The sequence below is a fragment of the Coregonus clupeaformis genome, unplaced genomic scaffold (genome assembly GCF_020615455.1).
Source record: "Coregonus clupeaformis isolate EN_2021a unplaced genomic scaffold, ASM2061545v1 scaf0039, whole genome shotgun sequence".
NCBI classification, from domain to species: Eukaryota; Metazoa; Chordata; class Actinopteri; order Salmoniformes; family Salmonidae; genus Coregonus; species Coregonus clupeaformis.
In genome coordinates this window covers 375,350-402,345 of record NW_025533494.1, presented here as the reverse complement: position 1 = coordinate 402,345, position 26,996 = coordinate 375,350, and the positions used below count along the sequence as shown (strand labels likewise).

The 26,996-nt window shown below is 44.0% G+C and overlaps 1 protein-coding gene across 1 annotated transcript; it reads left to right on the top strand.

Annotated features, from left to right (window-relative positions):
- The first annotated feature begins 1,015 nt into the window (after nt 1-1,015).
- Nucleotides 1,016-26,691, top strand: LOC123483153 (ATP-sensitive inward rectifier potassium channel 10-like). Its single transcript, XM_045212664.1, has 7 exons — nt 1,016-1,602; nt 11,326-11,428; nt 11,522-11,775; nt 11,972-12,183; nt 12,654-12,785; nt 12,923-13,100; nt 25,770-26,691. Exons 2-7 carry the CDS (start codon nt 11,334-11,336, stop codon nt 26,186-26,188), a joined length of 1,290 nt encoding a protein of 429 aa, XP_045068599.1. The 5' UTR covers nt 1,016-1,602; nt 11,326-11,333; the 3' UTR covers nt 26,189-26,691.
- Nucleotides 26,692-26,996: the final 305 nt, after the last annotated feature.

The window sequence follows — 26,996 nt, the reverse complement described above, 5'->3', positions numbered from 1 at the left end:
AGGCTGTAACACAACAAAATATGGAAAAGTCAACGGGTATGAATACTTTCTGAAGGCGCTGTATATTTTTAATGATGTAATCCAGCGAATACGTTTTTCTCTTATACACCATCCCCACCCAGGATGTAACCTTGTACAAGGACTCTGCTCTGGACACACACACACACACACACACACATACAGACACACACACCCTTTAGGTGCCCGTGCCCGGATGAGGGAACCCCTCTCTCAGCGGGACCGGAAAACTACAGGATGGAACAGCACGCGCTGGCGGGTAGGCGGGTCCATGAGATTGATGCGCGTGTGAAAAAGGTCCAGCAAATATCGTGCAGCTCAGGTTTATTCATGCATCTGCCTCCCGCCATGACCGCTCAGCTGGGGCACCCTGTAAATCCAGCTCCCGACAAAACAAACTTCACATGGTGTCTTTCATCAAGTTGTCCTTTTATTTTTCCAAGAAACATGATTATAGGCATCACTATTAACTGTAACAAGACATGTAGGTTATTAGCTTTTTCATTGTTCCGGGTATACCTAACTGTCCAGTGCTCTTCTTCTTTTTCTTAAATTATTATTCAGGACAGTTCCTCTGATGTCCGTCGCGGCGGGAGCACGTGTATAGCGTTTCTCTCCTTGCAGGCGGACATGGCATGTCCTCACAGAGCGAAGCCGACATTATTCAGTCAAACCATTGGCCAACTTTGCCGACGCAAAATTGCGAGGAGCCAAGTCCACAATAAAGTGTCTGTTGTTCATTCTGATTTGTAAATAGGCTACCTCCACGCGTTCTAACAGTGAAATAACTTCCAGGCGTGTATCTTAACCATCAGAAATTTACATGAGAAAGTTGACAAAGGCTGAACAGTCGAGGAACCCTTAACAAGGGACCCATTTACAGTGCACAGGGTGAGAGAGAGAGAGAGAGAGAGAGAGAGAGAGAGAGAGAGAGAGAGAGAGAGAGAGAGAGAGAGAGAGAGGGTGGGTGGGAGGAGAAGCTGGGAGGAGAGTTGAATTAATGAATTAAAATGTCCTGAGTCCAGTTGAGTGACTGAATAGGCTACTTTTTCATTTATAAGGAGAGACAAGAGAAAACTTGAGAGAAGAGGACAATCCAACTTCTACATGAACTCGAGAACCATCACACCTCGAGATGCAACGGGGGACATTGCAACTATTTTATTACATAATAACTCTGTAACATTCAACCGGAACCGGTACCGACTGACACTTCAGTCTCAGAGCAACCATTGATTTGTCTTTGGTAAATTCGGGATTAGATAAATAGGCTACAGAAACTTGTTGATTTGAACGTTTTTGTAATAATTGTTTTATTGTTAGGCATATTAGAATTAGAATGGCAATATCTAGAACTACAATCAGGATCGAAATCTGTAGACAATGAAAGTTGCAGGTCTCGTGATAATGCGTGCGAGAGAACGGTCAACAAGTGCGCATTGCTCCAATCCATGAGGTCGCACTGATCAACTAAAAAGGCAACAAATAGGCTAATTGATCATAATATACATTTTTTAAATGGTTTTTGGGGGATAAAAACACTTTTTAAAGTCTCAAAATTGCATTCAACAATTGCAACAAAAGGTAAGTGATGACACGCACATTCTAATCACTGGGCCTAAATTCAGTTTGCTTTCATTAGCTTACTAGATCTTCAACAATTATTTGCTTATTGTTATCTTACAGAATACATAGAAGTTTGTTAGCAGCAAAGCTATTTGGTGATTTTTCACCTGAGAGACAGCAGGGAGTTATATCAATAGGGTCTAATATAAAAAGGCCAGCACTTGATGAAAAGTTAGACCTATTAAGTTAGGAAATGGAGTTATGTACGTTTCAACCACTTCATGAAGAATAACCATAATACGAAAATGAATTGGAATGCTATTTGGCTTAGTATGCAAAGAGGAGACGGGCAGAGAGCACAGCTGCACCCACACACAGAGAACAGCATGAATGTAGCCTATCAATGCTACTAAGCGGGTTAGTGTTTTTACAGTCCTGGTTGGGCCCACTCCGCTTATAAGCGGAGCTGGAGTTTGTGGACACCTGTAAGTGACTAAAATGACTGTTTAGATTAGAGATGCTGGAATCATGTTTCTTCCTTTTTTCAATCACACCTTGTAAAATAATAGGTAGACATCATCTCAAGGGAAGTTTTCTTGTGACCATTATTAAGTTTAAAACATACTCTGCATTTTCAATCAATAAAAATGTAAGTATTTAGTAACAGTACTTGATTCGAATTTTATAATTTTTGATTTAATTGTCACTTTGATTATTCATACTCCTCCGGTATAACTTTAAATGCAGTACAAATGATGAAGGCTTTATAAGCACTACATAAATGCTTCACAAATCATCTATAAACACATGTCATACTCTATAAATGATGTATAAAGGGTGACATAACCATTCCCACTGAAGGGTGAATTGCCAAATGTGACATAAGGCACTATGCATGTTTATAGACCATTTATAGAGTATGACATCAACTTATAGATGATTTGTGAAGCATTTATGTAGTGTTTATGAAGCCTTTATGTACACTGTAAAAAAAGAGTTGTTTTTTGTTAACTTACTGGCAGCCAGTTACCTGTAACTTACTGTAAAAAGAAGTACAGTATGTTACCGTAAATGTACTTTTTACAGTCTCTTTGGAAATTACGGTAACATACTGTACCTTTTTTTATAGTAACTTACAGGTAACTGGCTGCAAGTAAGTTACTGTAAAAACATACAGTGGGGGAAAAAAGTATTTAGTCAGCCACCAATTGTGCATGTTCTCCCACTTAAAAAGATGAGAGAGGCCTGTAATTTTCATCATAGGTACACGTCAACTATGACAGACAAAATGAGGAAAAAAAATCCAGAAAATCACATTGTAGGATTTTTTATGAATTTATTTGCAAATTATGGTGGAAAATAAGTATTTGGTCAATAACAAAAGTTTCTCAATACTTTGTCATATACCCTTTGTTGGCAATGACACAGGTCAAACGTTTTCTGTAAGTCTTCACAAGGTTTTCACACACTGTTGCTGGTATTTTGGCCCATTCCTCCATGCAGATCTCCTCTAGAGCAGTGATGTTTTGGGGCTGTCGCTGGGCAACACAGACTTTCAACTCCCTCCAAAGATTTTCTATGGGGTTGAGATCTGGAGACTGGCTAGAGCCACCCAGGACCTTGAAATGCTTCTTACGAAGCCACTCCTTCGTTGTCCGGGCGGTGTGTTTGGGATCATTGTCATGCTGAAAGACCCAGCCACGTTTCCTCTTCAATGCCCTTGCTGATGGAAGGAGGTTTTCACTCAAAATCTCACGATACATGGCCCCATTCATTCTTTCCTTTACACGGATCAGTCGTCCTGGTCCCTTTGCAGAAAAACAGCCCCAAAGCATGATGTTTCCACCCCCATGCTTCACAGTAGGTATGGTGTTCTTTGGATGCAACTCAGCATTCTTCGTCCTCCAAACACGACAAGTTGAGTTTTTACCAAAAAGTTTCATATGACCATATGACATTCTCCCAATCCTCTTCTGGATCATCCAAATGCACTCTAGCAAACTTCAGATGGGCCTGGACATGTACTGGCTTAAGCAGTGGGACATGGCTGGCACTGCAGGATTTGAGTCCCTGGCGGCGTAGAGTGTTACTGATGGTAGGCTTTGTTACTTTGGTCCCAGCTCTCTGCAGGTCATTCACTAGGTCCCCCCGTGTGGTTCTGGGATTTTTGCTCACCGTTCTTGTGATCATTTTGACCCCCACGGGGGTGAGATCTTGCGTGGAGCCCCAGATCGAGGGAGATTATCAGTGGTCTTGTATGTCTTCCATTTCCTAATAATTGCTCCCCCAGTTGATTTCTTCAAACCAAGCTGCTTACCTATTGCAGATTCAGTCTTCCCAGCCTGGTGCAGGTCTGCAATTTTGTTTCTGGTGTCCTTTGACAGCTCTTTGGTCTTGGCCATAGTGGAGTTTGGAGTGTGACTGTTTGAGGTTGTGGACAGGTGTCTTTTATACTGATAACAAGTTCAAACATGTGCCATTAATACAGGTAACGAGTGGAGGACAGAGGAGCCTCTTAAAGAAGAAGTTACAGGTCTGTGAGAGCCAGAAATCTTGCTTGTTTGTAGGTGACCAAATACTTATTTTCCACCATAATTTGCAAATAAATTCATTAAAAATCCTACAATGTGATTTTCTGGATTTCTTTTTCTCAATTTGTCTGTCATAGTTGACGTGTACCTATGATGAAAATTACAGGCCTCTCTCATCTTTTTAAGTGGGAGAACTTGCACAATTGGTGGCTGACTAAATACTTTTTTCCCCCACTGTATATGTACCAGTCAAAAGTTTGGACACACCTACTCATTCAACGGTTTTTCTTTATTTTTACTATTTTCTACATTGTAGAATAATAGTGAAGACATCAAAACTATGAAATAACTCATATGGAATCATGTAGTAACCAAAAAAAGTGTTAAACAAATCAAAATATATTTAAAGTAGCCACTCTTGGCTGCCTTGATGACAGCTTTGCACACTCTTGGCATGCTCTCAACCAGCTTCATGAGGTAGTCACCTGGAATGCATTTCAATTAACAGGTGTGCCTTGTTAAAAGTTAATTTGTGGAATTTCTTTCCTTCTTAATGCGTTTGAGCCAATCAGTTGTGTTGTGACAAGGTAGGGGGGGTATACAGCAGATAGCCCTATTTGGTAAAAGACCAAGTTCATATTATGGCAAGAACAGCTCAAATAAGCAAAGAGAAATGACAGTCCATCATTACTTTAAGACTTGAAGGTCAGTCAATAGGGAACATTTCAAGAACTTTGAAAGTTTCTTCAAGTGCAGTCGCAAAAACCATCAAGCGCTATGATGAAATTGGCTCTCATGAGGACCGCCACAGGAAAGGAAGATCCAGAGTTACCTCTACTGCAGAGGATAAGTTCATTAGAGTTACCAGCCTCAGAAATCGGCAATTAACTGCACCTCAGATTGCAGTGCAAATAAATGATTCACAGAGTTCAAATAACAGACACATCTCAACATCAGCTGTTCAGAGGAGACTGCGTGAATCAGGCCTTCATGGTCGAATTGCTGCAAAGAAACCACTACTAAATGACACCAATAAGAAGAAGAGACTTGCTTGGGCCAAGAAACACGACCAATGGTCGTTAGACCGGTGGAAATCTGTCCTTTGGTCTGATGAGTCCAAATGTGAGATTTTTGCTTCCAACCGCCATGTCTTGGTGAGACAGAGTAGGTGAACGGATGATCTCCGCATGTGTGGTTCCCACCGTGAAGCTTGGAGGAGGAAGTGTGATGGTGTGCGGGTGCTTTGCTGGTGACACTGTCAGTGATATATTTAGAATTCAAGGCACACTTTAACCAGCATGGCTACCACAGCATTCTGCAGCGATACGCCATCCCATCTGGTTTGATTTTAGTGGGACTATCATTTGTTTTTCAACAGGACAATGACCCAAAACACACCTCCTGGCTGTGTAAGGGCTATTTGATCAAGAAGGAGAGTGATGGAGTGCTGCATCAGATGACCTGGCCTCCACAATCCCTCAACCTCAACCCAATTGAGATGGTTTGGGATGAGTCGGACAGCAGAGTGAAGGAAAAGCAGCCAACAAGTACTCAGTATATGTGGGAACTCCTTCAAGACTGTTGGAAAAGCATTCCAGGTGAAGCTGGCTGAAAGAATGCCAAGAGTGTGCAAAGCTGTCGTCAAGGCAAAGGGTGGCTAATTTGAAGAATCTAAAATCTAAAATATTTCTTTATTTGTTTAACACTTTTTTAGTTACTACTTGATTCCATATGTGTTATTTCATAGTTTTGATGTCTTCACTATTATTCTACAATGTAGAAAATAGTAAAAATATAGAAAAACCCTTGAATTAGTAGCTGTGTCCAAACTTTTGACTGGTACTGTATATATATATATATCTTTTTTTTTTTTTTACAGTGTATGCTATATAAGGCCTTTATAAGCTGTACTTCGTTTAAAGTGGGACCTCAGTTCCTCTCTGTCAAAAACTGCGGAAGAGTGAAGGCATAAAGACAAGTTGCTGTAGACTGTATTAGTGTTGATGAGTGTTATCAATCACACCTGTAGGAAGGCAACCTGACCCGGGACACATTGAGGAAGATCACCATGGATACTGAGAGGGTGCTGACAAATTACCTCTGGCACCAATCCTGGCACTATAACATCAATCTCCTCTCTGGCACAATGATTAGAGTTTAAATTGGACATTCCAGAACACTCACTGGCTGCGGTTTACAAGTCAAGTCTACAATGTATAAAACTGACACTAAAGAGATGTAAACATTCAAGTTGGGTTGCATTAAATGCGTTAGATGCAGTAATACTGTAAAGCCTTTTTTATTTTCACGCTCTGTGATTGCTCTTGTTATTGATAGGCTGGCAAGGTTCTACTAAAACTATTCAAAGTATCTTGAATGTAGTAAACACAGTGTGTGTGAGTAGTGAGGCCTAGGTCGCCTAGCGGTTAAGAGCCAGTAAACGAAAGGTTGCTGGTTTGAATCCCTGAGCCGACTAAGTGAAAAATCTGTCGATCTGACCTTGAGCAAGGCATTTAACCCTTGAGCAATGCACTTAACCCTCTGGATAAGAGTGTCTGCTAAATGCCTAAAACGTAAATGTCAAATGTACCTGAGTTACCCATACAGGTACAGTGTGCAAGATGTGCTTCTCAAGTGTCAATTTGTGGGTAGTTTGAGTATTTGGAACACAAATAGTTTGGTTAAGAAGTTGTGCCAGTGCTTGTTTGGAGAGGCTGTGTGGGGATTGTTACACCTTATACTGTTCATGTGTAATATACAAGACTTGATTGTTGCTTGAATATGTCCATTAGAGTTACTCAAGTGTCGCCTAGGTAGGGTACATGAGACTCTCAAACTCATTCACATCACACTGACTGGAGCACAGGGCAGCAGCAAAGTATCTCCACTTCACACCTGGCTGGGTGCATCAATGTTGATTTATTTTGGTTGAGAAGTAGTTTTTCTGTTTGCAGGGTCCTTTCAGTGTTGTGGGGCGGATGTTGTAGTGTTTTCATGGGTTGTTCGGAAGTCACTGGAGTGTTGTGTAGAGGTTGTTTTGGGAATTGGAAGGGTGCACACAGAGAGACAGGAAGGTGTATGGTGGATCACACTGCTCAGGAATACTAATGAGTATCTTTTGTCACCTCTCTCTCTCTCTCAATTCAATTTAAGGTCTCTCTCTCTCTCTCTCTCTCTCTCTCTCTCTCTCTCTCTCTCTCTCTCTCTCTCTCTCTCTCTAATCCAAGCCCTCTTTCCCCTTCTCTTCCCCCTCACACCCTCGAACACATACTCACATAGGATCACAAAGTCACACAAACCAATGCGCGCACACACACACTTTCTCCCTCTCTCTCACTCAGTCGTATTTTTCAATGGTGGCTTTTGTCCCTTTCATCTCTCTAAACAAAGGATTCTTGTGCACACAGGACAGAGTGAGAGAGAGACGGAGAAAGGGAGAAGAGGAAAGGAAAGGGGGATACCTAGACAGTTGTACAACAGAATGCATTCACCTGAAATGTGTCTTCCGCATTTAACCCAACCCCTCAGAATCACCACACGAATTGCTTGACATGACATTTTAAGGCAGCCTGGTAACAAACCTTTGTAAATTGAGTCAACAAATCTTTTTTTACAGTGCATAATTTGATTCAAAAGAAGAGAGATTGTAGTGAAGAGGAAGACACAGAAGTATTGAAAGGAAAATAATAGTAATTGTAATAATAATAATAATAATAATAATAGTAATAATAGTAATAATAGTAATAATAATAATAATAATAGTAATAATAATAGTAACAGTTGTTTCGGAAGTATTAACATTGATATATTGTGACGGCCGTGTTGTGTATGTCCCTGTACATGTGAATGTGTGTTTACTGTATGTGTGGGCAGGGCCTCAGTAGGGTTCAGAGGTCAACTGTGAATGTACTCGGCCTATCACACGCGCCTGTCCGAAGCCCCGCCTCCTTAACCAGACCGCCCCCCCATTTAGTATTCTGAGCACAGAAATCTACACAGATCCCTATTCATACTCACAGTGTGAGCTTCAGCACCATAGAGAGACGAAGGGAGAGAGGGAGAGAGGGAGGGAGGGAGGATGGAGGAGAGAGGGGGAGAGAGAATAGAGTAAGCGAGTGGGGACACACAGAGAGAAAGGTCAGAAAGTAGAGAGCGTATCAGATCGCCTAGTTCTCTGCCTTTTGTTTTAGTTGGTTATTTTTTTATTGGTCTGGAAAGCAGAGGCAGGCAGAGACAAAAGGACCATTTAGCCAAGGAGAGAGAGCGAGAGAGAGAGAGAGAGAGAGAGAGAGAGAGAGAGAGAGAGAGAGAGAGAGAGAGAGAGAGAGAGAGAGAGAGAGAGAGAGAGAGAGAGAGAGAGAGAGAGGGAGAGGGAGAGGGAGAGCGAGAGGGAGAGGGAGAGGGGGAGAGAGAGAGAGAGACAGAGACAGAGCAAAAGAAAGAAGGATAGAGAGATAGATAAATATAGAGATAGAGAGAGTGTGAGAGCGAAAGAATAGAAGGATAGCGAGAGATAGAGATAGAGAGAGAGAGATTGAGAGAGATAGATAGAAATAGAGATAGAGATAGAGATAGAGATAGAGAGAGATAGAGATAGAGAGAGAGAGAGATAGAGATAGAGATAGAGATAGAGATAGAGAGATAGAGAGAGAAAGTGTGAGGGAAAGAAAGAGAGAAAGAGAGAGATAGAGAGAGAACGTGTGAGAGGGAAAGAAAGAGAGAAAGAGCGAGATAGAGAGATAGAAAGAGAAAGTTTGAGAGCGAAAGAAGGATAGAGAGAGAGTCCAGATGAGGATACAGAACAAAGTCTAGAAGGATGCTTGTGCCAAAGTCACCACAAACAACAAGCCTCCATATCCCCAAGGAGAAAAAGCAGCCTCTTACTAGCCCTGATAGATAGCAGACAGAGGGTAGTGCGTACGGCCCAGTACATCACTGGGGCCAAGCTTCCTGCCATCTATACCAGGCCGTGTCAGGAAGCCCCTAAAATGTGTCAAAGACTCCAGCCACCCAAGTCATAGACTGTTATCTCTGCTACCGCACGGCAAGCGGTACCAGCGCACCAGGTCTAGGTCCAAAAGGCTCCTTAACAGCTTCTACCCCCAAGCCATAAGACTGCTGAACAATGAATCAAATGGCTACCCAGACTATTTTTAAAAATGGACACTGCTGCTACTTTGTTTATTATCTATGCGTAGTCACTTTAACCTTACCTACGTGTACATATTACCTAAATTACCTCGACAAACCTGTACCCCCGCACATTGACTCGGTACCGGTACCCCCTGTATATAGCCTCGTTATTGTTATTTTATTGTGTTACTTTTTTTAACTTTAGTTAATTTAGTAAATATTTTCTTAACTCTTATTTTCTTAAAACTGCATTGTTGGTTAAGGGCTTGTAAGTAAGCATTTCACGGTAAGGTCTTCACCTGTTGTATTCGGCACGTGACAAAAAACATTTGATTTGATTTGGACAAGCTCTATACTCCTCCACAAACCACACTGCGTAATTCTCTGACACAAAAACACATTTATTGGAAAGTGAAAATGAGATCAATATGTGACAGCTGATGAATGTCCCATTGGAGCTGCACATGGTGGTAGACCACTGGGGCAGTATGGGCCTAATCATCAACGTAATTAACTATTATAGGCTCCTGGTAAGGTCATAGTTTGAACTCTTATGAAAGTGCACAAACACTAAATGCCAACCACTAAGTGTAAAGCAGTAAGACGATTGAAAATGTCATCTCATTTCGTTAGGGAAGAAGGGATAATAAAAGAGATGTAGATCGTGTCAGGGATCAAAGCACATTCATAAATGGTTGATCTAGATCAGTGGAGGCTGCTGAGGGGAGGACGGCTCATAATAATGTCTGGAACGGTGTAAATGGAATGGCATCAAACACATGGAAACCATGTGTTTGATGTATTTGATACTATTCCACCCATTCTGCTCCAGCCATTACCTTGAGCCCGTCCTCCCCAATTAAGCTGCCACCATCCTCCTGTGCTCCAAATACTAGGCTACATGCAGCTTTTCTGTTCCTGGTTTTGGATGAGGAATAAGTACGCCTTGTTTCTGTTCCTCTTGATCCAGCCAGCGTGATGTGCTGCAGACACATCTGAGCGCCTTAGCATTATAGAGGGGCTTTTAAAATGAAAAGACAGCTGTGACTTCACGCTGAAAGGGGGCTTTTACTTTGAAAGGGCAGCTGCTTCTCTGTCTGAAAAGACAAGGATGAAGAGAGAGAATAAAAGAGAGAGTTTGGACCACATTGACAGCCACAGGCCTGCATCTGTACACTTGAAAAAGTGTGTCCCATTTATAATCTCCCTCTCTTTCTCTCCCTTTCTTCATGTCTTCCCCCTCCCCACTCCTGTCACCTTGTTCATTCATCCCCTCATCACCCTTTCTCTTCTCTTCCTTTCCTCTTCTCTCCTTTCCTCTTCTCTTCCTTTCCTCTTCTCTCCTTTCTCACAAACTCTTTTCAACTTGTTTTCATCAACTTTGACTTCGCACTTACAATAAGTATCTCTTCCTCTCTCTGACCCCGTCTCCCTCTTCACCCCTCTCCCTCTTCACCCCTCTCCATCTTCACTCCTCTCCCTCTTCACCCCTCTCCCTCTTCACCCCTCTCCATCTTCACTCCTCTCCCTCTTCACTCCTCCGTCTCTTCACTCCTCTCCCTCTTCACCCCTCTCCCTCTTCACCCCTCTCCATCTTCACTCCTCTCCCTCTTCACCCCTCTCCCTCTTCACCCCTCTCCATCTTCACTCCTCTCCCTCTTCACTCCTCCGTCTCTTCACTCCTCTCCCTCTTCACCCCTCTCCCTCTTCACTCCTCCGTCTCTTCACCCCTCTCCCTCTTCACCCCTCTCCCTCTTCACCCCTCTCCATCTTCACTCCTCTCCCTCTTCACTCCTCCGTCTCTTCACTCCTCCGTCTCTTCACTCCTCTCCCTCTTCACCCCTCTCCCTCTTCACCCCTCTCCCTCTTCACTCCTTCTCTTCACCCCTCTCCCTCTTCACTCCTCCGTCTCTTCACTCCTCCGTCTCTTCACTCCTCTCCCTCTTCACTCCTCCGTCTCTTCACCCCTCTCCCTCTTCACTCCTCTCCCTCACTCTAATTTCCACCGTCACCCTCTTCCTTTCCCATTTATCCATTCTACCCCCCCCACCATCCCTCCCTTCTTCCCCCCATAAAGCTGCAGCCATGACATCGGCCACTCCCCCCTCCTCGCGCAGCTCCTCCCCCCAGAAGGAGTGTCACTCCATGACGGTTCTGAAGCCGCTGCTGGGGGCAGGGGGGGCGGCAGAGGTGGCAGCGGTGGCAGGGGGGGCAGCGGCGGCAGGGGGGGCAGCAGCGGCAGGGGGGGCAGCAGCGGCAGGGGGGGCAGCAGCGGCAGGGGGGGCAGCAACGGCGGTCTGCGCGCTCCGACGGAGACGGCGCGTTCTCTCCAAGGACGGGCACAGCAACGTGCGCATTGAGCATGTGAGCGGGCGTGGGGCGATGTACCTGCGTGACATCTGGACGACCTTCCTGGACATGCAGTGGCGCTACAAGCTCTTCCTGTTCTCGGCCACCTTCGCTGGGACCTGGTTCCTGTTCGGGGTTCTGTGGTACCTGGTGGCGCTGGTGCACGGAGACCTGCTAGGTGAGGATGGAGGGAGGGGAGAGAGAGAGAGGGAGAATGCTAAGACATTTGAGAGCAATGATACTGTATAGCAAAATACCAATATAATCAGTTGTACCTCCCCTATAATCTTCAACCCTTAGACCTTTTGCTTTCCATATCAATCTCACAACCTTGCCTCTCTCCCTGTGCCTCCCTTCACCACCCCTCCCTCCAGAGTTTGACCCTCCATCCAACCACACCCCGTGTGTGATGCAGGTGCAGACTCTGACGGGGGCGTTCCTCTTCTCACTGGAGTCGCAGACCACCATTGGCTACGGCTTCCGTTGCATCACAGAGGAATGTCCCGCCGCCATCATCCTCCTCATCCTCCAGCTGGTCATCACCATGGTGCTGGAGATCTTCATCACTGGAACCTTCCTCGCCAAGGTACCTCACCCTTCCCCTGGGCAGATTGATAAGATGTTCACTTTACCATCCATCATATTCATTGATAACGTATACCACTGCTATACAGTATGGATATATAACACTAAGGTAAACTCTGGATCTACACATGTCACATTTTCAGTGCCACAATATTCTCTCTCTCTCTCTCTCTCTCTCTCTCTTTCTCTCTCTCTCTCTCTCTCTCTCTCTCTCTCTCTCTCTCTCTCTCTCTCTCTCTCTCTCTCTCTCTCTCTCTCTCTCAGAGTTATCTATATGTGTGTTTCTGTGTGTCGGGGGCGGAGGTTAAGATGACGTTCATGCCCTGTATGTATTGATAAGGAGACTTACAGTAGGTTGTGCAGCACAATAATATTTACAGAAACCGGATATGTTCCAGAGAGCATTGTGGGTAGTGTAGTTCATCATGCTACAATGTGTGGCTCTGACACACTCTTCCTCATTGTCCTCAGGTGGCGCGGCCCAAGAAGAGAGGAGAGACAGTGAAGTTCAGCCAGTACGCCGTGGTGTCCAATCACGAGGGCCGACCCTGCCTCATGATCCGTGTGGCTAACATGCGCAAGAGCCTGCTGCTGGGCTGCTCGGTAGAGACACAGTGTGTGTCTGTGTGTTTGTTTGTGTGTGTGTGTGAGTCTGTGAGAATGTCATTTTCCATTGACGCTCCTCTTTTCAGAATTCTCGCACATGTCCCCTAACCAAATGACTCCATTTTGGCTCCTAGGTGACGGGGAAGTTGCTCCAGACGTCCCAGACCAAGGAGGGGGAGACGGTGCGTCTGGACCAGAGGAACGTTCCCTTCCAGGTGGACACGTCCAGCGACAGCCCCTTCCTCATCCTCCCCCTCACCTTCTACCACATCATAGACGACAGCAGCCCGCTCAGAGCCTGGGCTACCAAGGGTAGGATTGATTACATACAGTAGCTTAACGTTTAAAATGTCAGTTATTTGTGTTGTGTGGTCTTCTTCAATTGGTCCTATTTCATATTAGTGGCCTATAACATGGTTCCTAGGCACTTCAGTGTAACATACTAACTTAGTTTAACGTTTACAATGGGATTTATTTGTGTTTTGTGTTCTCCTTCAAATCGGTCCTATTTCACTACCTAAAACTTGATACCAGTTCCATAGGCAGGCACAGTGTAGTTCGAGTCTAGTGTTCTTGTCCTATTGGGTCAATTTGATATTAATGTAAGTGGCTTAAAACATGGTAGTTCCATAGACAGGCAGGTTCAGTGTTCTGTTGTAGTAGTGGTTTAGTGAGGTTGTTGCTATAGTTTACCATCTCCCATGTCTTAATCACCAGCAGGAGGAGAGGGCCAGTCGGGGTGTGGGAACGGAAAGCGATCCGTGTGGAGGGAAAGAGAAGGGTGAATTTAGGAGATTAGAGGTCACTGCTGTGATGGATACAGGGCACTTGGAACAGGGCCAGGACAGTGGGGGGGGTGTTAGGGGGGCCGGAACATAATTATAATAATTTGTAAACTGCAAATTGACCACAACTAAGCCAAAAAAGAGATTGTATTTGAAAATAACCTTTTTGCCGACCCCTGGTGTAGAGGGAAAGCAAATTGGCCAGTGTTGATTTTTCTGTGTAACATTTCTAGTGTGGATTCAGCAAGAGTAAGAGTGAAATTAACACTCAGTGGTGTAAAATTACCCCCAGCGTTGGAGTTAATAATCAGAGTTATTGTTTTACACTGTGGAGAGGAAAACGGGTCCCATCAAAACCACACCCATCATTATCAGAATTCCCAGAATGCTCTACTGTGTTTTTGCATGTACACTGATTGATTGATTAATCTTATGCTACACAAAGATAAATAACATACATTTTTCTAAACTAATCCACTTAGTTAATTAGATTTATTGCACCCGTTACTGAAATGGTTGTTCCAGTTTAAATGGTTTAGGTAGGCTCCTTTATCAATTTCGATTATCCTGACAGTCATTCTGAATGCGGGTTGCGGGTGAATAGAAAATCCAACTGTTGGATATCCTAGCTCTGTCTGGATTCCAATAGGAAATACATATAACTTTGCAAGCCAGCATAATGTGACTTCCAGGCCTGATGTGGCCTGTAAACCAGGAGTTTCCTAACACCACTGAGTTAGGATAAAACTAAGCAATCAAAGTAAGGCCTTATGATATATGTAATGTACTGTATATTGTCAAAGTTTCATTTGAATGATACCATTCACCTAAGAACTCACTTGGTGAAAGCCACAGGCCTTTAAAAGGAAAGAATTCAACAACCATGTCTGTGTCACTAACAAATACAGTCATGGGTGGTACACTCGACAATTCCCTCAAAAAGAAAAGGCACCCTGGGAAAAATGCAAATGAGACTTTACACCATTTCATTATAGTTAACTCCAGTGTAGAGTTTAATACCTATTAGTTCACTCCAGTGTATAGTGACATTTTTGGGGTCTATGGGATGGCACCGGGAGAGGGGTGTCTCTCTCTCTCTCCATCTCTGTGTGTCAGTGGAATGTGTGTGTGAGTGGGTGCCAGGGCTTCTCATTAAAAGACAATGGGGTACAGTCTGGTACAGTGAGGGGTGCTGACACACAGCCGGGGGGGATCCTCTTACAGGAGGGCAGGCCTCTCATCACCACTAACCACAGGGCTATTACTGATCTCTCTCTCTCTCTCTCGCTCTCTCTCTCTCTCTCTCTCTCTCTCTCTCTCTCTCTCTCTCTCTGTTGAGGCCAAACTACTCCTGTTAAACTGACTGTCGTCAGATTGTATGGCATTGTGTTACTGTACACTTAATACTGCTTTTTAATGATGCCTGATCCCAGATAACACTGTGTACCTTGAAAATGTACGGTAAGTAATATCTGCAAAAATCTTAATACTATCTTAAAGTATCATAATACTATTATTAAAATAATCAAATTACTAACAGTACATAATACCACGATAATAGCCCCTGCACTATCTATGAATCTATCTTCTAATCCGGCCTCCTCTCACGGTAGCTTTCAACTCCTCATGATGCATTTCTGTAGAAATATCTGCAGCTCTTTGGGGCACACGGATGGGGAGTTGGGGACTTTGCCAAATACGGTGGGACACTGTCAGGACTTTCAGTAAGGGCTTACAGTGAGTGCACTAACGTGAGTCCCCTCAGTACACTGTAATTGTTAACAGGAGTGAGAAGAGAGGAGGAGAGAGGTTGTAAAGGTTGTTCAGAAGAGCACTGTCAGGACTGCTCAAACCAGTAGTCAAGAACAACATTAGAGACTGAATAGACTAGGCTGTCTACCATATCATGCATTGTGTGTGTGTGCTTGTGTGCGTGTGTGTGTGTGATAGTCGTACGTGCGCGTTGGTGTGTGCGCGTGTGTGTTACGAAGTGCTGTGTTTTTACCTCAGTGAGAGCAGTCTGTGTTAGAGTTAAGGACTGTTTTCACAGAAGACAGGGAACATATCTCAGTGTGCACACTGAGTGTACTAAACATTAGGAACACCTCGTCTTTCCATGACATAGAATCCAAGTGAAAGCTATGATCTCTTATTGATGTCACTTGTTAAGCCCACTTCAATCAGTGTAGATGAAGGGGAGGAGACAGGTTAAAGAAGGATTTTTAAGCCTTGAGACAATTGAGACATGGATTGAAAATGTTTCACTAATTGTATTTGAGTGTTTACCAGCATCTGTAACTTGAGTCTGATAATTATCTTTACAAAACAGTTCATCTGATAATACTTGTGGAATATAAAAATACTTGCTTGATATATGTTTTCCAGTTCCTTGAAATACTTTGCAAATCCAACTTATTTCTATGTGAAAACTGAAATGGTCTATTCATTCCTTTTACTACACACTCTTATCCAGAGCAACTTACAGTAGTGAGTAAAATACATTTTCATACTGGTCCCCTGTGGGATTTGAACCCTCAACCCTAGTGGCAAGCGCCATGCTGTACCAACTGAGCCATGTCATCACACATCATCACAAACCACTTGATGTCTCAATACACTCAATTACTGTATTGTGCATTGTTTTTCTTCATGGTGATGGAAAGTCTACAGGTACAAACCTAGATGACCAGCCTATGTACAATACAGGAATGTACATTTACATTGTGGTTTGTAAGGATAGTAAATTAATACTGCACAAAAGTGGTTGTTTTCCATGTTATTTGATCAAGAAAAATATTTAATTTGATGTGGATGTTTTGTGTCTTTGCCCATAACTGTACCTTTTGATGTAAATGTTTGAGGACAGGGTTTTGTTCTTTCTGGATTCCATTAGAATGACAATTGCAGAGAAAGGGACAGGGCAACAACTCTTACAATTCCAACTATTGAATTCTGCAATATACTATTCTTAATTATACAACTACCTTCTTTGCCAAAGGAGAGATGCAGAAAAAATGTTATGCCAGCGCTACAGTATATATCTATCCTCTAATACGTCCTGTAATGGCCCAGTGCACTACTTTTGTGAACAAATATTTATTTCAATTTTTTTTTTTTTGCATATATATATATTTTTTCATTCTGATTTTTCAGGGGGTGCAGCACCCTCAGCACTCTACTTCCTGCGGCGATGGGATTGTGTATGTGTGAGAGGGTGAATGGAACGCTTTCGACACCTTGTAGAGTCCATGTCCTGACGAATTGAGGCTGTTCTGAGGGCAAAAAGGGGGTGGAACTCAATATTAGGAAGGTGTTCCTAATGTGTTGTATACGGATCATTTGTCCAATGGTGCTTGTGTGTAACTGAATGGGAATGCGCTTGTGAATGGTATTGTAGCTCCTCCAGTGACAGGCATGAGGCAAGAGGTCTTGATTCAAATACAGGGCTTTAATGCTGGTCAACCCGTGAGAACTGGTTTAAAGAAAGAAAAAATACATTAACAAAATAATGCCATATGCATGTCTCACACATCTGGCGTTATAATCAAGCTCATACAGCTAGCCACTTTATGTATATTTTACACCAAAACTGACGCACGTAAACACAAACACCCTCATAGCAAAATAAGTAGTCAACAAACCTCATTGCTGCTTATCACACAGAGGTGCTAAACATCCTTTTAAATGTCCTTTATCTTCTTCTGTATACTTTCTTTGTAAGTATGCACTTAAACACGATAACAGTGGAAAAATAATTCGCTTTTGGCGGTAAAGTTTCCTCGGTGCGTCGCTAAAGGCGCTCGGGTGACAACACTCGGGCGGAACCAATAATTAGTTCCGTCTTGCTGTAAACGTACAATTCAGAAGAAATTAAATAATAAAAAGTGCAAATACATGAAATAAACTGGCGACAGAGGCAGTTACACTCCCACCAAATCACAAGTGATTTCTTAAAACTTGGAGACAAACCTACTGCATGAATAAATAAAATGAAACTCTGTCCTAATAAACAACTAATAAACTGTGTGTGAGTGTATGATAGAACCATCAGTCTGCTTCTAGCAATGTAACTGTTTTCTGAATGGGTCTCTCCAGGTAAACAGGTTTGGCTGTACGCTTTCCTCTTCCATCCAGGGAGGAGTCACTGATGAGTAACTTGAGTCTCCTCACTCTTTCATCACTTCCAGGATAGACCTCGATGACTCTTGCTAGCTTCCATTGGTTTCGTGGTGTGGCAGCATCTTGTAACAGAACAATGTCACCGACCTTTGCATTTCTGCGATCTTTGGTCCACTTCTGTCTGTGTTGGAGATTCAGGAGATACTCTTTTTTCATCGTACCCAAAAGTTGTTGGTTAAGAGTTGAACTCTGCGCCATCTTTTGCGGAGGTAGAGATCCTCCTTGACAAACTTTCCAGGAGGAGGGAGAATGATTGTGGATTTCATGGTCAAGATGTGGTTTGGTGTCAAGGGCTCTGGACTGGTAGAATCGTTCAGATGATCAGTGGTTAGAGGTCTGCTATTCACAACCGCCATAACCTCATATAGAAATGTTCGTAGGGAAGAGGAGTCAAGTTGTCTGGACGACTGTTCTAGAATGGACGCCAGGACACTTCTGATAGTGCGGATTTGTCTTTCCCAGACTCCACCCATATGACTTGAGGCAGGGGTGTTCATGATGAACTTCGCAGCCCAAATCTTTGAGCTCTTCTTGATCCATCTCTTTCAGTGCTTCAATGAACTCACGCCTTGCTCCGACAAAGTTTGTCCCTTGATCACACCTTATCTGCCTTACTGATCCACGAATGGCGATGAATGAACGCAGAGCATTGATAAAGGCATCTGAGGTCAAGTCATCAAGTGCTTCAATGTGAACTCCTCTTGAACACATGCAGGTGAGCAACAGCCCATAACGCTTTAGCTCCTTTCTTCCTTCCTTAATGTGAAATGGTCCGAAGCAGTCCATTCCACAGTAAGTGAATGGAGCAGTTGTTTCCATCCGCTCTTCTGGAAGGTCTGCCATCCTTTGTTGCTCTGTGCATCTTCGGAACCTTCTGCAACTTGTGCACTTGTGAATATGGGATGAAACAAGCTTGCTGCAACCCAGGATCCATATGCCATTGGATCGGAGTTCATTTATAGTCATTCCTCGACCTTGATGGTACACTCTCTCATGATAGTGCTTGACGAGCAATGCAGAAACATGACTGTCTCTAGGAAGTACTGCTGGATGCCTCACATGTGGATGTAGGGCAGCATTAGCTAAGCGGCCTCCTACTCTGATTACACCTTGATCATCCAGGAACGGACATAGTTTGTGCAACTGGTTGGCTTTGTCTTTGACCTTCGTCTCCTTATGATGTCTAAGGCGTTGAATTTCTTGAGAGAGAGTTGCTTCCTGGACCATCTTGATTATGGTCAGCTCCGCCTCTTTCCTTTCCTCCAAGTTCGAGGCCTCACAGGACTTTGGCTTGAGACCTTTGATTTCCTTAGCACGGCGCTTGAGTCTGGCAACAGCCTTCACCATTCTTGCCCAGTCTGAGAACTTGTGTAGACGATCTAAAATTGTTTTTGCTTCTTCTGCCTGAGTGTCATGAACCTGAGCTTTCTTGACCTCTGGGTCACTGCTCTCGATCTCTCCCACCATGACAACTCCAGTTGGTAGCTCTTTTGCCAAAGAAGGTCTGGACCTGTGAACCAGTTAGAAGCTGTGAGTTGTTCTGCTGTGACACCCCTTGAGGCGTGGTCAGCTGGGTTGTCTTCTGAAGCTACATATCTCCATTGTCTGGCCTCTGTGCTTAGCTTGATGCGTTCAACTCTATTTGCTACAAAAACATGAAATCTTCTGGCTTCATTACTGATGTATCCAAGTACAACCTTTGAGTCAGTCCAGAAACATTCTTGTTGGCAGTCTATTTCTAGTTCTTTCTTGAGCATGTCACTGGTCCGGACTGCTACCACTGCTGCTGACAGCTCGAGTCTTGGTATGGTCGTGACTTTAGTAGGAGCAACTCTTGACTTTCCCATGACCAAGGAGCAGTGGACCTCCCTGATGTACTGACTGCTCTTAGATACGAGCACTCTCCATAGCCTGACATGCTGGCGTCAGAGAAGTGGTGGAGCTCATAATGCTGGACCTTGAAGCTTGATGGCAGATAGTATCTTTGGATTCTCACACCAGCCAAGTTTTTTAGATCTTGCAACCAAGACTCCCACAGGGGTCGAAGGTCATCAGGCAAAGGATCATCCCAACTGAGCTTGTCACGACACATCTGCTGCAGGATCTGCTTTCCTACCAGGATGAAGGGTGCCACAAATCCAAGTGGGTCGTACACCGAGGCAACTGTGGACAAGACCCCTCTGCGGGTAAGTGGATTTTCTTTGACAACCACTCTGAACTGCAGCTCATCAGAAGTCACACACCACTGTACTCCTAGTGCTCTTTCCATGTGTGGTTCTCCCAACATCATGGTCAGGTCCTTGACGGCTTTAGCACACTCTTCCTCAGGAATTGTGGCTAAGACTTCTTTGCTGTTGGAGATGAACTTGTGCAATCGAAGTTTGCCTGTGCGACAAAGCTCTCTTGCTTCCTTCACTAGTTGGATTGCTTGGTTTTCAGATTCTACACTTGCCAATCCATCATCGACGTAGAAGTTCTTCTGGATGAACCTGATGGTTTCTTCTCTAAAGCGTCCTTGTCCTTGAGCGGCAAGGTGCTTCAGGCCATAGTTAGCACATCCAGGTGATGAAGCTGCACCGAACAAGTGGACCTTCATTCGATAGATGGAGGGCTGGGCTTTAAGATCTCCATCCTTCCACCACAAGAATCTGAGGTAATCTTGGTCCTCTGGCTTAACATGGAACTGGTGGAACATACGTTCTATGTCACACATAACTGCCACACGACCCTTTCTGAACCGACACAAAACTCCCACCAAGGTGTTTGTTAACTCTGGGCCAGTCAGGAGATGGTCATTCAAGGCTGTCCCTTGAAACCTTACAGAGCAGTCAAAAACGACACGGATCTTACCGGGCTTTTGGGGATGATACACCCCATGGTGGGGGATGTACCACGCTGGGGTCTTGCTAATATCCTCTTCAGGGACAAGCTCGGCGTCTCCACAAGCTATTGTCTCATCCATAAAGGTCTTATAGTCTCTGCAGTACTGCTCATTTCCCTTTAACTTCTTTTCCAGACATCTGAGACGGTGGATGCCACATACCTTGTTATCTGGTAAGTTTGGTCTTCCTTTCTTGAAGGGAAGTGGCATTTCATAGTGCCCATCATCCTTGAGTCTGATGCCACTCTCCATAATTGACATGAACTGGAGATCCTCTTGAGAAAGGTGTTCATCTTCTGAAGCCCTTTCTACAAAATCAGATTCCAACACCTTGATGACGTCTGTTGGAAGGACTACTTCTTTGATCTGTGTTCTACAGACATAGTGCACTTCGTTTGGGAGATTTGGAAGAACTGATGTCACTTGCTTCACAATGACTTGATGGCTTATTCCAAAGGCATCTCCAAAGTCAAGACATGGGTTGCCATAGCCGACTACACTCCAACCCAAGTCTGTTCTCTGAGCAAAGGGCTCATTTTCTTCTCCAGCAACCACTTGTCTTGGTACAAGAGCTTGAGGACAGTTGTAGCCAATTAGTAGGCCGATGTCACAGCTCTGCAGAGGAGCAATTTCATCTGCAATGTGCTCAAGATGAGACCATGCCTTGGCAGTCTCTGGTGTGGGAATATGATCTCTGTTTGCAGGGATGAATTCTCTTGAGTAAGTTACTGGCAGGTAGATTATCTTATCGGAGTAGAATCCTCTTATTTGTAGATCAGTCAGCCTTCTGCTAGGCACCACTGTATTTCTTGAAGCCATTGTGGAGAGCTTTAACTGGACTGGTTCATTTTTAGTGTGAAGCACCTTTGCTGTCTCTTCAAGGATGAAGGTCGTGTCACTCTGTGTATCGAGAAGAGCGTACACAAGAACTTCATGATTTGGCTTACTTGTAGTGGACAACCACACAGGAATGACTGAGGATGTATGGGTGCCTTTAACATTCTGGATAACTCTGTTAGATGTTACCTCGCGTGGTGGTTTTGTCACCCTTTCTTGTGAACGATCTGTCGTTCCTTCTCTTGACTTGTCACTCTCCATTTCTCCATCAGTCCTTGTTGACATTCCTCTTTCTTTGCTGCGATTATCGTGTAGGCAGGTTGGATGTCCTTTCTCACAAGTATCACAGATCCTTCTATTTTCACACTCCTTTGAGCGATGGCCAGGCTTCAGACAGCCAAAGCACAACTTCATCCCTTGAACAAACTTGACTCGCTCAGAGATGGTTTTATTCATAAATTTCCAACACTTGTGTAGACTGTGACCTGACTTCTCACAAAAAACACAGCTTGTGGAGGAAGCTTTTCATCTGAGTTAGTTGCTAGTACCTTTGCTCCGAGAGCTCTGCTCTTTAAAACCTTGATCTGCTCACCTTCAGCAGGTTTCAGAGCATGGAGAGATGTTATTGGGTTATTAGCAATCTTAGCTTCACGTGTGAGAAACTTTACAAACTGCTGGAAGCTTGGGAATGTGTGACTTTCTTCCTCCACTTCTATGACCTTTCTGTTCCATCTCGAGGTCAGCCAGTCTGGAAGCTTTACAAGTAACTTCTGGTTCTCATTGCAGTCATTAAGTACTTCGAGGCCTCTGATCTGAGTCATAGCAGCCTCACAGCTCCGAAGAAAATCAGCGAACTCTTGAAGTTCGATACTGCCTTCGGAGCTTATCTTGGGCCATGCCTCCAGCTTATCTCTGAATGCTTTGGCTATGAGGAATGGATTTCCATATCTTTCCTCGAGAATCCTCCATGCTGCGTGATAGGCTGACTCTGAACCAAGCAGGAAGTAGCTCTCTATAGCCTTTTTAGCAGGTCCACCCACATACTTTCGCAAGTAATATATCTTTTCTTCGGCTGGAATGTTTTTCCGATCAATGAGTGTCTGAAATGAAACCTTCCAGTCATTGAATCTGAGTGGGTCGCCATTTAATATTGTTGGTTCAGGTATAGGAAGACGACCTGCACTGATGGACTCTGCAAGTGCTCTAACAAGAGCTGCTGTGCTGTCATCCTGCTTTGAATGTGCCCGGTCTTGTGGTGAAGAATGGTGCTGCAACAGATTATTTTCATGTTTAACTTCTTCCTTTTCCTTCATACAGACACTTTGTGTCACGAGTTACAAAGCCAGAACCCAGAAGCAGACCAGGACAAGGTAAGTTGAAACGAAGGTGAGTATTTATTTACAAATTCAAGAGTGATGCTGAATAATCCAGGGAACAGAGCGGGCGGCGTTGATTAGTTGTTGGGGGTGCAGTGGTTGATCCGATCATGGCTCGGCAGCCGCCGACCACCAGGCAGAGGTTGGATGAAGGTTCCGGACGAGTGATGTTCATGGCTAACGATCCGGCAGGGAATGGATGTTAGGCCAGAGCCTAAGAAGGGTGATGATCAGGACCAGGTGTGCAGATTGCTGATGGGATGCAGGTGCGGAAATCAAGAGAGCTCCCCGGAGCGTTCCAGAACCCTCGGGAAACTGGAGATCACGAGCAGAAAACTAGTCCACAGACAGGACCCGACTCAGACTGCCGGGATCGTTACACTTTGATGGAGTAGACTGCTTATTTCTTTATCGGAGCACTCACTCTGATCATACACTCGCTGACGTGCCTTAGCAGCCTTTAACTTTTTAACTGTCTCTAGTCGCTCCAGTTGTCTCCGCTTTGCATCTAGCACCTTTTGTCTCTCTGCAGCTTCAGCTTCAAGCCTTTCCAATTCCTCAATGCAACACTCTTGTTCTAGTAGTACTTCTAGAGTAGCTTCATTGGCAGCAACTTCAGCAGCGGCATCTTGTCTGCTAACAGAAATCTGACTTGAATGTCTGGAGCTGCTTTGAGCATGAGAGGACTTAGTGCATTGGGATTTGATACTTATCTTGTTGAGGCTACAGACTTGAATATAGACGATGTCGCCCTGTTGCCTCGTTGTTCATCTCCTCCACCGTTATCTGCTGTCTCCAAACGATCTTTTGCAGTTTGGATGATCTTCCTGGTTACTGCATCACAGTTGTCAATTCTGCGACGTGTGTCATGGTCAGGGTTGTCTATGCGCCTTAACTCATCATAAGCAATGTTCAGATTCTCTGAGGCAGCACTTATTTTGCTTATGTGTTCATGTAGCAGGTTGTTTGAGCATTGTCCACTCAAAGCTTGCTTGGCGTCTTTAGCAATAGCCTTCCACTCCTCATAGCTCACAGTGAAACGGTGAGCAAATCTTCTTATTTGCTCATTGTACAGTTCTTGGCCCTTTTCTGTTAACTTTCGGTCTCTTTGGCTTCTTCGTGGTTCTTGTGAGGAAGTGTGGTCATTAGCTCTTGTGCCTTTAGTAGCCTGTGATTGCATGTCTATGCACTGCTGCTCTATACTTTCACCTACATTAACCTGCTTTCTCCCAGAGGTAAGACTAGGCTCTGACATTGTTACTTGGTGTACTTAAATTTGGGTTAAATCTAATTTGGCCTGTAGCTAAGTGATTCAGCTCCCATTAGCTATTCACATTTGTACTATTTTTACCACTAATATTATTTTTTTAGAAGATATTCACATCTACTTCACACAAATCAATATCACGTTGTTCTATGAAATGCAAAATTCAGTCTCTTGGTTGTAGCTTAGTTAACACTTAAACATACACACAACTATACCGTATGAATATGAAGGCAAAAATGTGTCAGTCTCTTGTGGGAAATAGTTTAAGCTTCTTTGCATCAGCTGGATTCATGGTAAGACGCCTGGATTCTTCTGTGGATGCTGCGGCTGTGTAAATGTCAGGAGCAGATGCACACTCTTGGATGTAGAGATGTCCCTTCTTGTCCATGGATCACGGCTCTTTGGTACTGTCTTCCTCGTCTACTCATGCAGAGCAGTTGAGTTCTCACTGTAGCTCCTCCAGTGACAGGCATGAGGCAAGAGGTCTTGATTCAAATACAGGGCTTTAATGCTGGTCAACCCGTGAGAACTGGTTTAAAGAAAGAAAAAATACATTAACAAAATAATGCCATATGCATGTCTCACACATCTGGCGTTATAATCAAGCTCATACAGCTAGCCACTTTATGTATATTTTACACCAAAACTGAAGTACGTAAACACAAACACCCTCATAGCAAAATAAGTAGTCAACAAACCTCATTGCTGCTTATCACACAGAGGTGCTAAACATCCTTTTAAATGTCCTTTATCTTCTTCTGTATACTTTCTTTGTAAGTATGCACTTAAACACGATAACAGTGGAAAAATAATTCGCTTTTGGCGGTAAAGTTTCCTCGGTGCGTCGCTAAAGGCGCTCGGGTGACAACACTCGGGCGGAACCAATAATTAGTTCCGTCTTGCTGTAAACGTACAATTCAGAAGAAATTAAATAATAAAAAGTGCAAATACATGAAATAAACTGGCGACAGAGGCAGTTACAGGTATCATCTATTTTTTTATGTCTTTGTATGAATGTATGATAGGATTCTGGACCAACTGCATGTAAATTTGTAAGTCGCTCTGGGTAAGAGCGACTGCTAAATGACGTAAATGTAAATGTAAATGTACAGTGTGCTTGAAGGGGGTGTGTATCTTTGCTGTTCGTGTGCTTGATGTTCGTTATGAACGTATATAGGCCTTTGTGGTGCAGCCATTTGTGTGTTCAGTTAGTGTGTGTTCTTGTGTTTTGTAGTAGACTAGATTTGAGAGAGAGTGTACATGTATGTGGTAAGGGGCTTCTGTCAATGGACTCTGTTTAGATCTCCACTTTACGCTCGGAAATGATCAGAGAATTTAGTCCATCTATTTTGTGATCTGGGTTTAGTAGAGAAATGGGTCTGTAGCTACTGTATGTTGGAAAATAAAGATTAGCCTTTTATTGCTATTATCCCATTCTTGCTTATAATGATAATGGATGTGTATCTCTTTCATTCTGTCTGTGTCCTATGCTTGGAAGTGATCATGGAATTTAGAATAAATCTATTTTGTGAGTAGTAAAATCAGACGGTATCTTTAGAAATAACGTTTAGCCTTTTATTGTTATATCCAATTGTTGCTTATGGATCTGTAGTGCTAAATAGTTTGTATTTTTCATTCACTCTACCTGTGTTCTAGGAGGGGGATGGATGGATCCGGATCTGGCAGACTTTGAGCTGCTGGTGATCATGAGTGCCACGGTGGAGCCCACCTCCGCCACCTGCCAGGTGCGCACATCCTACCTGCCTGACGAGATCCTGTGGGGGTACGAGTTCCCCCCCGTGGTCTCCCTGTCCCCGTCTGGGAAGTATGTGGCCGACTTCGCCTTCTTCGACAAGGTGGACAAAACTAAGACCCCGCCCCTCTTCAAACAGGCCCCGCCCCCAAGCCCGGCCATGCACTCGTCCCGCAGCAGCAGAGGGGGCGCGGAGGAAGGGGCGGACCCGGAGAAGATGAAACTAGAGGAGAGCTATCGAGGGGAGGAGAGGGGGAGGGGCAGGGGGAGGGGGAGGGGGAGAGATAGTAGCCCCCTCAGTGTCCGTATCAGTAATGTTTAGAGAGAGGATGGAGGGAGAGAGAGAGGGAGGATGGAGGGAGAGAGAGCAAGCATGAATGAGATGGAAGGAGAAAAGAGAGGAGATCTGTATGGAGACTGATAAATGATCAAGTGAGAATAAAGAGTTGATGAAAGAGAGACGAGCTGCTCCCCTGTTGGGAAATGTGAACACACACACACACACACACTCTTTTTTGGACTTGATGCGTATGTATCGCCCCCTTGTGGTTGGTAAGGATTCAACAAGTGATAACCTTCAAAGGGATAAAATACATCCCATCTGTGTCTACTGTCCTGTAATCAAAGATGGACTAAGGAAGCTTTTTAAACTTCATTTGTCTGTATTTTTTATGAGAGGACTGGAAAGGTCAAGGTTGATTGGTTTACCGGGACAAAACATGGTTTACGAGGACATAATCACAGAACCATGCAGTGGAGGCTGCTGAGGGGAGGACGGCTCATAATATTGGCTGTAATGGAGTAAACCATGTGTTTGATGTATGTGATAACATTCCACTTATTCCACTCCAGCCATTACCACAAGCCCGTCCTCCCCAATTAAGGTGCCACCAACCTCCTGTGGAATCATGGTACTGTTACTGTTTTTAACATAGAAAGGTACTCTGTCTGCAGGACATGAGAGTGGAAATACTGGAGAAAAAAAAAAATGTAATTTTTCTAGGAGGATTTTGATTGAATATATGATATTGTATGAATACTGTATGTTTTTGTCCCTAACGATGCGATATGCAGCAGTACTTATTCATCTGAGTATATGCTTAGCAGGGTTGGGGTCAATTCCATTTCAA